This window comes from Olea europaea, unplaced genomic scaffold (genome assembly GCF_002742605.1).
Source record: "Olea europaea var. sylvestris unplaced genomic scaffold, O_europaea_v1 scaffold544, whole genome shotgun sequence".
Classification (NCBI taxonomy): Eukaryota; Viridiplantae; Streptophyta; class Magnoliopsida; order Lamiales; family Oleaceae; genus Olea; species Olea europaea.
The window spans coordinates 70,335-82,659 of NW_019263768.1; the positions used below are offsets into that span (position 1 = coordinate 70,335).

A 12,325-nucleotide genomic window follows, 5' to 3' on the forward strand; every position below is an offset into this window, starting at 1 on the left:
CGGCATTCAAGTCCATATTTAACTGTTTCATAGCCCAATATGCTCGGTGCTCCATTTCTAATGGCAGATGGCATGCTTTCCCAAAGACTAGGTGGTATGGAGACATGCCGATCGAGGTCTTGAATGCTGTTCTGTAAGCCCATAATGCATCGTCTAGCTTTTTAGACCAATCCTTTCTAGATGAATTCACAATGACTTCTAGTATTCTCTTCAGCTGCCGATTAGATACCTCAACTTGCCCGCTGGTTTGTGGATGATATGGAGTAGCGACACGGTGTTTAACGCCATATTTATTCAACAGCTGCTCAAACTGGCGATTACAGAAGTGTTTGCCCTCTTCAGCTGCCGATTAGATACCTCAACTTGCCCGCTGGTTTGTGGATGATATGGAGTAGCAAGGTGGTGTTTAACGCCATATTTATTCAGCAGCTGCTCAAACTGGCAATTACAGAAATGTTTGCCCCCATCGCTGATTATAGCCTGCGGTGTACCATATCGGGTGAAAATATATTTCTTCAAGAATCCAATTACTGTCTTTGAGTCATTTGTTGGCAGTGTAATTGCTTCCACCCATTTTGAGACGTAATCTACTTCCACCAAGATATACTGGTTTGAGAACGAAGGGGGGAAAGGTCCCATGAAGTCAATTCCCCAAATATCAAATATCTCCACTTCCAAAATATTGTTCAGTGGCATTTCATTTCTCCTCGAGATATTCCCAGTGCGTTGACATCTGTCACACCTCTTAACAAACTCAAATGTGTCTTTAAACAATGTAGGCCAGTAGAAACCTGATTGTAGAATCTTTGCAGCTGTTTTTGAAGCTCCAAAGTGTCCTGCATATGCGGATGAGTGACAGTGCTCAAGAATCTCATGTACTTTTTCTTCAAGTACGTACCTCCGCACTATCTGTTCAGCTCCTCGTCTATAGAGAATTGGATCCTCCCAGAAATAATATTTTAACTCGGCGAAGAATTTTTTTCTTTGGTGATTGGAGCAGTCAGGCGGTGGAATGGAACTGGCCAAGTAATTGACAATATCTACGTACCAAGGTGCTTCATCCGCTCTCAACATCTGTTCATTCGGGAAGATCTCATTTATATCCACTAAATCTTCCGTCTCCCCAAGGTCTAGTTTGGATAGGTGATCTGTTACTACGTTCTCGGTGCCCTTATTGTCGCGTATCTCAATGTCATATTCCTGCAACAGCAGCACCCAACGAATTAATCTCGGCTTTGCATTCTTTTTTGTGAGCAGATACTTCAATGTAGCATGATCAGTATAGACAATGATTTTAGACCCGACAAGGTATGACCTGAATTTGTCAAATTCAAATACCACAGCCAATAGCTCCTTTTCAGTGGTTGCATAATTTATTTGTGCATCATTTAGAGTTCTGCTTGCATAGTAGATCACATGAAAAATCTTGTTCCTCCGTTGTCCCAATACTGCACCTACAGCATGATCACTTGCATCACACATCAATTCAAAAGGCAATTCCCAGTCTGGTGCTACAATTACTGGTGCTGTCATAAGCTTTTCCTTTAAAGTGTTAAAGGCTGTGAGACAATCCTCATTGAACTCAAAGGTTACATCTTTCATTAGCAAATTGCACAAAGGTTTAGTGATCTTCGAGAAATCTTTTATAAAACTCCGGTAGAACCCAGGTGCCCCGAAAAACTGCGAACTCCTTTAACTGATGTAGGCGGTGGTAATTTCTCAATCACTTGAATTTTTACCTTGTCTACCTCAATTCTTTTTGTCGATATCCTATGCCCAAGTACAATGCCTTCCTGCACCATAAAGTGGCATTTTTCCCAATTTAAAATAAGGTTAGTCTCCTTGCATCTCTGTAAGACCAAATTCAAGTGGTTTAGACATTCATCAAATGAAGATCCAAATACTGAGAAGTCATCCATGAAAACCTCGATAAACCTTTCAATCATATCAGAGAATATTACCATCATGCACCTCTGAAAAGTGGCTGGAGCGTTGCAAAGACCAAAAGGCATCCTACGATAAGCAAAAGTACCGTAGGGGTAAGTGAAAGTGGTCTTCTCCTGATCCTCTGGTGCGATAGGTATTCGATTATAGCCCGAGTATCCATCAAGAAAGCAGTAGTGTGAATGTCCAGCCAACCTCTCCAACATATGATCAATGAATGGGAGTGGGAAGTGATCCTTTCGTGTATCTGCATTGAGTTTGCGATAGTCAATGCAAACTCTCCAACCCGTAACTGTTCTAGTGGGAATTAGTTCATTCTTCTCATTTTTCACCACTGTGATTTCCCCTTTTTTCGGTACCACTTGAACAGAGCTGATCCATGCACTATCCAAAATTGGGTAGATAATTCCTGCATCCAATAACTTCAGTATCTCTGCCCTGACCACTTCCTTCATGTTTGGGTTCAATCTTCTCTGACTTTCTATGCTAGGCTTGCAATTTTCCTCCATTAAAATTTTATGCATACACAGGGAAGGACTGATTCCTTTAATGTCAGCTATTGTCCAACCAATCGCCGTCTTGTTCTCTCTAAGTACCCTGAGCAGTTTTTCCTTCTCCATCTCACTGACTGTGTTCAAAATGATTACTGGAAGTGTATCTGACTCTCCTAAATAAGCATATCTGAGATGTGGCGGTAGTTGTTTGAGTTCTAAAACTGGCTGCTGCTGAACTAAACGTAGTGGCTTTGTGTTTCCCATCCCCAGTTCCTCGAAGTGCCTCTTTCGTGTGTATGACGAGTTGGTCTCCAAAAATCTTGCACATGTTTCAACTTCAAAAGACTTTAACTGGATTGATTGGGATTGTGCAATACATGCCTCATAGGCATCAGATGGACCGTGTAGTAAGAATATTTCTTGTACCGCCTTGCCAATAATGTCAACTTGATAACAACTGTCAGATTCTACTGGTAATTTCATTGCCTTGAATACATTGAATGATATCTGCTCCTCTCCTAATCTGTAAATCAACTGACCTCTTTGAACATCAATTAATGCTCTCCCTATTGCCAGAAATGGTCTGCCAAGTATCAATGGAACGTCCTTGTCCTCTTCCATGTCCTTGATAAGAAAGTCCGCTGGGAATATGAACTTCTCAACCTTGATAAGCACACCTTCAATTATTCCTCTGGGATGTGTCAGTGACCTGTCAGCCAGCTGAAGTGTCACAGTGGTTGCTTTAGCTTCTCCCAATCCTAGTTTCCTGAAAATAGACAAAGGCATTAAATTAATACTTGCACCGAGGTCACATAATGCTTTATCAAAATATACTTCACCGATTGTGCAAGGAACAGTAAAACTCCCTGGATCTTTTAGTTTTGGTGGAAGCTTATTCTGAATTCTGGCACTACATTCCTCAGTAAGCATGACTGTCTCATGATCTTCCAGCTTGCATTTATTTGATATGATATCCTTCAGAAATTTCGCGTAGCTAGGCACCTGGAACAGTGCATCAGCTAGTGGGATGTTGATATGGAGCTTTTTGAAGATTTCTAGAAATTTTTTGTATTGTTGCTCCACTTTTTGCTTCTTCAAGCGCTGTGGAAAGGGAATCGGAGGTTCGTAGGGGTTGATTGTGACTTTGGCCTTATCTTGTGATTCTTCTGAATTTTCCTTTGAACTTGATTCCTTTACAACAGTCTCTTCTTCAGTGGAAGAAGATGTTTCTCCAATCACCCCCCGTCTCTTGACATGGATTTCAGGTAATTGCACTCCACTTCGAGTTGTAATGGCCTTGGCTTGCTCTTTAGGATTGATTTCTGTATTACTTGGTAAGTTACTTGGTGTTCTGCTAGTCAATGCGATGGCTAGCTGCCCCATCTGAGTTTCCAAATTTTTGATGGCTGCATTTTGATTTTGAAGTGTAGCTTTGGCCTTCTCCATGAATTTTCCTATCATATCTTCCAATTGAGGCCTCTTCTCCTGTTGTTGAAATTGCCCCTGTGACTTATTCTGATTCTGGTTGCTCCAAGAGAAGTTGGGATGTTTCTTCCAGCTGGGGTTGAAAGTCTCGCCATATTGATTATGTTGCTGGCGTTGTCCCCACTGTGCGTAATCTGCTTGCTCAATTCCTTGCATGAGTATAGGGCAATCTAATGTTTTGTGCTCGGCTCCACATTCCTTACAATTGCTCTTCTTAGCTTGTGATGCTTGTGATATGCTTTCCACCTTGTGATACAGAGAATCAATTTTTGCAGAGATTGCTGAATAAGCGTCCACCTCGTAGACACCTGGAGTTTTCTTTGGAATCGCCCTCTCAGAAGACCACATGGCTGATGTGGTAGCCATTTGCTCAAATAATTCCAATGCTCCATCAACTGTTCTTGTGGATATTGAGCCATCTGATGCTGAATCTACCATGCTCTTATGGTATGGAAGTAATCCTATGTAGAAGAATCGAATCTGGGTCTTTTTATCGAACCCATGCTGAGGGCATTTCCGGAGCATGTTTTTAAATCTGTTCCAGGCTTCATCAAATGATTCAGTCTCTCCTTGATTGAATACTGATATATCATGTCTCAGCTTTGCTATCTTGGCTGGGGAGAAGAACTTTGTGCAGAACTTGTGTGCCAGCTCATTCCATGTAGTGATACTTGCAACCGGGAGTGAATCCAACCATTCAAGTGCTCTATCTCGTAACGTATGTGGAAAAAGCCTCAACCTAATAGCGTCATTCGAAATCCCTTGGTATCTGAAATGTTGACACATATCCAGAAATCGAGATACGTTAATGCCGTTTAAATTTCAAACAGTTTTCCCATCCAATTGACACTTGACAACAATGCAAGTGTCAAATAATGTGTCAAAAATCAGTGTACAAATAGCAAAGTTCAATCAGTAAGGACAGTTCTACATGTACACTATGGTGTACACTTTTGTTTACACTTTGCCACGTGATATTACCCTGTTAGGCCATTTAAATTTCAAACAGTTTTCACATCCAATTGACACTTGACAACAATTTAAGTGTCAAACAACGTGTCCAAAATCAGTGCACAAATAGCAAAGTTCAACCGGTAAGAACCTTTCTACATGTACACCATGGTGTACACTGTTCGCGAAATATTTCTTTCGATTTAAATTACCGCAAGTGTACGGGTCGTGACAAGTAATAAAGTGGGCTTTAGAAGTCCGAGTATCGTCCCACAGAGAAAGAGTAGTTCAATTTTATTTATTTTAGCCTTAACCGAAACTAATTGACTTAAGATGAATTTTAGAATTAAAAGCCCTAATTTTGGGAGAAATCCCCAAATTGAAAAACCCTAATTTCAAATCAAACCCTAATTACTCAAATTCACTTAACGAATGACACAATTAAGTAATATTATGAAAATAAATGAAATGTATTGTCAATTTATGAAAATCTATGTCAAATGAATGCACTAGGATCACGAATCCCCAAATAATTATTAAGTAAACCCTAATTTCACAATTTTGATAATCCAATGAGAATTTGACAAATCAATGCTCCTAAATCTATTCAATACTCTCTCTCCAGATGTATTGAACCTATTCTCATAAATCACCAGCCTATATTTCTATGACGGATGCAATTATACAAGAACGCATGTAATTTTTTGTGAGCAATTAAAGATTTACATAGGGCATAGGGGTATATTTCTATCCCTATCGGACCTTATGATGAATTATATATGTCGAGTTTAATCCAATTTTCTCAAATTCAGAATTAAACCACCAAATTCACACAAATTAAGTGCACATTAATTGTGGAAACAAATAAATCAATATAATTCATTCAAATAATCCCATCGAGCTGTGAATTCAAAGTCATGAAATAACAGGTTTAATGATAACTACATGGTTCATTGATCACCTAGTTACAGAAATCTAGCCTATCATGATAAAAATAACGAAATCTATCAAGTTTTGAATAAAATACATCACCGGGTTATCAAAACTCGAAGAAATCTTGTAAATCTTCACGTCAATCCTTGTTCTTGCCTTTAAATCCTCTCCAACATGAATGTTTTTGCCTCCTAATTTGTCCGTGTCGGCTTCTGGACATTTTTTGCTATTTAAACCCGTCTAAATTAGGTTACCAAAGGAGTTGCAATCATATAAGGGAACTGCAAAAATTGGGCACAGATTATACCTATGCGACCACATAGGCATAACCTATACGACCGCATAGATATATGGATTTTGGCATTTTTAATCCCTGGAGGGTTACTCGCGACTGCATAGGTTTTCTACTATGCTACCGCATAGTAGAGTGGACTTCTAAATTGAGTCATTTTGATCCTCAAGTTTCGTTCCTTCACTCCTTGACCTCCTCTCTTGTTTTTAGTTGCTCCAATGTTCCATTATAACTTCCAATTGGTGCTTAGCTTGATCAATTGCTTGATGTGTTCATCGAATAAACTTTCAAATAATTGCAATTTGGTCCCTGAATTTTCATTTTGCTCCAATTTGGTCCTTTTTCGGCTCTGTTCTCCTGAATTCCACTATTTCCATAGAATCACCTACATTGCATGAAATTGACAAAATTAAGTAACAATTCAATCATTTTACTTGTATTTAAGTCATGTTTGTGATGTAAATAAGTGCAAAAACACACTTATCATACACTTTAGTTTACACTTTGCCACGTGACATTACCCCTTTGGACTGTTTAAATTTCCAACAATTTTCCCATCCAATTGACACTTGACAACAACGCTAGTATCAAACATCAAGTCAAAAATCAGTGTACAATTAACGAAGTTCAATCAGTAAGAACCTTGCCACATTTACACTAGAGTACACTTTAGTTTACACTTTGCCACTTGACATTACCCTATTGAACAGTTCAAATTTCAAACTATTTTTCCGCCCAATTGACACTCGACAACAATGCAAGTATCAAACAACATGTCAAAAATAAGTTTACAAATAGCAATGTTCAATTGGTAAGAACCTTGCTTCTTGTACACTATGATGTACACTTTAGTTTACACAAGGCTATGTGACATATTTCTATTGGACAATTTAATTTTCAAATAGATTTCCCATCTAATTGACACTTGACAACAATGCAAGTGTCAAACAACATGTCAAAAATCAGTGCACAAATAGCAAAGTTCAATCGGTAAGAATCTTGTAACATGTACACTACGGTGTACACTTTAGTTTACACTTGCCACTTAACATTATCCAGTTGGATAGTTTAAATTTCAAACTATTTTCCACCCAATTAACACTCGACAACAATGCAAGTGTCAAACAATGTGTCAAAAATCGGTGTACAAATAGCAAAGTTCAATCGGTAAGAACATTGCCACACGTACATTATGGTGTACACTTAAGTTTACACTTTGCTACATGACATATCCCCTTTTTAATGTTTAAATTTTAAATAGTTTTTCCATCCAATTGACATTTGACAACAATGCAAGTGTCAAACAATGTGTCAAAAATCAGTCTACAAATAACATAGTTCAATCGGCGAGGACCGTGTAACATGTACACTATGGTATACACTTTAGTTTACACTTTGCCATGTGACATTACCCTGTTGGGCTGTTTAAATTTGAACCAGTTTGCCCATCCAATTGACACTTGACAACTACACAAATGTCAAATAATGTTTCAAAAATTAGTGTACAAATAGCAAAGTTCAATCGGTAAGAACCTTGCAACATGTACACTATGGTGTAAACTTTAGTTTACACTTGCCACTTGACATTACCCTGTTGGACAGTTTAAATTTCAAACTATTTTCCCACCCAATTAACACTCGACAACAATGCAAGTGTCAAACAATGTGTCAAAAATTAGTGTACAAATAGGAAAGTTCAATCGGTAAGAACTTTGCTTCATGTAATCAATGGTGTACACTTTTGTTTACACTTTACCACGTGACATTACCCTGTTGAACACTTTAAATTTCTAATAGTTTTTCCATCCAATTGACACTTGACAACAGCCCAAGTGTCAAACAACGTGTCAAAAATCAGTGTACAAATAGCAAAGTTCAATCGGTAAGAACCTTGCTAAATGTACACTATGGTGTACACGCTTTAGTTTGCACTTTACCACGTGACATTAACCTGGCAGATAGTTTAAATTTCAAACAGTTTTCCAATCCAATTGACACTTGACAATAATGTAAGGGTCAGACAACATGTCAAAAATCAGTGCACAAATATCAAAGTTCAATCGGTAAGGACCGTGCTACATGTACACAATGGTGTACACTTTAGTTTAAACTTTGCCACGTGACATTACCCTATTGGGCCGTTTAAATTTCAAACTATTTTCCCATCCAATTAACACTTGACAACAACACAAGTGTCAAACAATGTGTAAAAACTTGGTGTACAAATAGCAAAGTTCAATCTGTAAGAACCGTGCTACATGTACACAATGGTGTACACTTCAGTTTAAACTTTGCCACGTGACATCACCATGTTGGGCCGTTGAAATTTCAAACAATTTTCCCATCCAATTGACACTTAACAACAACACAAATGTCAAACAACATGTAAAAAATCGGGGTACAAATAGCAAAGTTCAATCGGTAAGAACCTTGCTATATGTACACTATTATGTACACTTTAGTTTGCACTTTGCCATGTGACATTACCCTATTAGACAGTTTAAGTTTGAAACAATTTTAACATCAAATTGACACTTGACAACAATTTAAGTGTCATACAACATGTTCAAAATCAGTGCACAAATAGGAAAGTTCTACCGGTAAGAACCTTTCTACATGTACACTATGGTGTACACTTTAGTATAGACTTTGCCACGTGATATTACCCTGTTGAACGGTTTAAATTTTTAGTTTTCCCATCCAATTGATACTTGACAACAATGCTAGTGACAAACATCGTGATAAAAATCAATGTACAAATAACGAAGTTCAATCAGTAAGGACCTTGCCATATTTACACTATGGTGAGCACTTTAGTTTACACTTTGCCACGTGACATATCCCTGTTGGACTGTTTAAATTTCAAGCAGTTTTCCCAACTAATTGACACTTGACAACAATGCAAGGGTCAAACAATGTGTCAAAAATCAATGTACGAATAGCAAAGTTCAATTAGTAAGGACTGTGCTACATGTACACTATCGTGTATACTTTAGTTTACACTTTGCCACGTGACATATCCCTGTTGGACTGTTTAAATTTCAAGCAGTTTTCCCAACTAATTGACACTTGACAACAATGCAAGGGTCAAACAATGTGTCAAAAATCAATGTACGAATAGCAAAGTTCAATTAGTAAGGACTGTGCTACATGTACACTATCGTGTATACTTTAGTTTACACTTTGCCACGTGATATTACCTCGTTGGGCCATTTAAATTTCAAACAGTTTTCACATCCAGTTGATACTTGACAACAATTTAAGTGTCAAACAATGTGTCCAAAATTAGTGCACAAATAGTAAAGTTCAACCAATTAGAACCTTTCTACATGTACGCTATGGTTTATACTTTAGTTTACATTTTGCCACGTGACATTACCCTGTTAGACTGTTTAAATTTCTAACAGTTTTTCCATCCAATTGACACTTGACAACAATGCTAGTGTCAAACAACGTGTCAAAAATCAGTGTACAAATAATAAAATTCAATCAGTAACAACCTTGCCACATTTACATTATGGTGTACACTTTAGTTTACACTTTGCCACTTGACATTACCCTATTAGACAATTTAAATTTCAAACTATTTTCCCACCCAATTGACATTCGACAATAATACAAGCATCAAACAACGTGTCAAAAATTAGTTTACAAATAGCAATGTTCGATCAGTAAGAACCGTGCTTCTTGTACACTATGGTGTATACTTTAGTTTACACTTTGCCACGTGACATATCTATGTTGGATAGTCTAAATTTCAAATAGTTTTCCCATCTAATTGACACTTGACAATGATGTAACTGTCAAACAACGTGACTAAAATCAATGCACAAATAGCAAAGTTCAATCGGTAAGAACCTTACAACATGTACAATATGGTGTACACTTTAGTTTACACTTGTCACTTGACATTACCCTATTGGACAGTTTAAATTTCAAACTGTTTTCCCACCCAATTGACACTTGAGAACAATGCAAGTGTCAAACAACGTGTCAAAAATCAGTTTACAAATAAGAAAGTTCAATCGGTAAGAACCTTGCTTCATGTAATCAGTGGTGTACAATTTTGTTTACACATTGCCACGTGACATTACCCTGTTGGACACTTTAAATTTCAAATAGTTTTTCCATCCAATTGACACTTGACAACGATCCAAGTGTCAAACAACGTGTCAAAAATCAGTGTACAAATAGCAAAGTTCAATCAGTAAGAACCTTGCTAAATGTACACTATAGTGTACACACTTTAGTTTACACTTTACCACGTGACTTACCCTAGCGGATAGTTTAAATTTGAAACAGTTTTCCTATTCAATTGACACTTGACAACAATGCAAGGTTCAAACAACGTGTCAAAAATCAGTGTACAAATAGCAAAGTTCAATCGGTAAGGACCGTGCTACATGTACACAATGGTGTACACTTTAGTTTAAACTTTGCCACGTGACATTACCCTATTGGGCCGTTTATATTTCAAATAGTTTTACCATCCAATATACACTTGACAACAATACAAGTATCAAACAACGTGTAAAAAATCGATGTACAAACAGCAAAGTTCAATCGACAAGAACATTGCTATACGTACACTATTGTGTACACTTTAGTTCACACTTTGCCATGTGACATCACCCTATTGGACAGTTTAAGTTTCAAATAGTTTAACGTCAAATTGACAATTCGCAACAATTTAAGTGTCAAACAACGTGTCCAAAATTAGTGCACAAATAGTAATGTTCAATCGGTAAGAACCTTTCTACATGTACACTATGGTGTACACTTTAGTTTACACTTTGCCACGTGACATTACCCTGTTGGACAGTTTAAATTTCCAACAATTTTCCCATCCAATAGACACTTGACAATAACGCTAGTGCCAAACAACGCGGTAAAAATCAGTGTACAAATAACGAAGTTCAATCAGTAAGAACCTTGCCACATTTACACTGTGGTGTGCACTTTAGTTTACACTTTACCACGTGACATATCGCTGTTGGACTGTTTAAATTTCAAATAGCTTTCCCATCCTATTGACAATTGACAACAATGTAAGTGTCAAACAATGTGTCAAAAATCTGTGTACAAATAGCAAAGTTCAACGGTAAGGATCGTGCCACATGTACACTATGCGTACGATTTAGTTTACACTTTGCCACGTGACATTACCCAGTTGGGTCGCTTAAATTTCAAACAATTTTCAAATTCACACTTGACAACAATTTAAATGTCAACCAACGTGTCCAAAATCAGCGCACAAATAGCAAGGTTCAATCAGTAAGAACCTTACCACATTTACACTGTGGTGTACACTTTAGTTTACACTTTGCCACGTGACATTACCCCTTTGGACTGTTTAAATTTCCAACAGTTTTCCCATCCTATTGACACTTGACAACAATACTAGTGTCAAACAACGCGTCAAAAATTAGTGTAAAAATAATGAAGTCCAATCAGTAAGAACCTTGCCACATTTACACTATAGTATACACTTTAGTTTACATTTTGCCACTTGACATTACCCTATTGGATAGTTTAAATTTCAAACTATTTTCCCACCCAATTGACACTCGACAACAATACAAGTATCAAACAACGTGTCAAAAATTAGTGAACAAGTAGCAATATTCAATCGGTAAGAACCGTGCTTCTTGTATACTATGGTGTACATTTTAGTTTACACTTTACCACGTGACATATCTCTGTTGGACAGTTTAAATTTCAAATAGTTTTCCCATCTAATTGACACTTGACAACAATGCAAGTGTCAAACAACGTGTCAAAAATCAATGCACAAATAGCCAAGCTCAAATGGTAAGAACCTTGCTACATGTACTCTATGGTGCAGACTTTAGTTCACATTTTGCCATATGACATTACCCTAATGGACAATTCAAGTTTCAAACAGTTTTCCCATCGAATTGAAACTTGACAACAATGCAAGCGTCAAACAACATGTCAAAAATCAGTGTACAAATAGCAAAGTTCAATCGGAAGGGCCGTGCTACATGTACACGATGGTGTACACACTTTTCCACACGACATTACCCTGTTGGGTAGTTTAATTTCAAACAATTTTTCCATCCAATTGACACTTTACAACAACGTAAGTGTCAAGTAGTATGTCAAAAATAAGTGTACAAATAGCAAAGTTCAATCGATAAGAACCTTTCTACATGTACACTATGGTGTACACTTCGATTTACACTTTACCACGTTACATTAACCT

General features: G+C 37.4%; 1 protein-coding gene across 1 annotated transcript; it reads right to left on the minus strand.

Moving 5' to 3' along the window:
- Positions 1–294: 294 nt before the first annotated feature.
- On the minus strand, positions 295–1,602 carry LOC111388987. The gene is made up of 4 exons (XM_023013819.1): positions 1,481–1,602; positions 751–1,315; positions 532–606; positions 295–438 (listed from the first exon to the last, which is right to left on the minus strand). Exons 1-4 carry the CDS (start codon positions 1,600–1,602, stop codon positions 295–297), a joined length of 906 nt encoding a protein of 301 aa, XP_022869587.1.
- Positions 1,603–12,325: the final 10,723 nt, after the last annotated feature.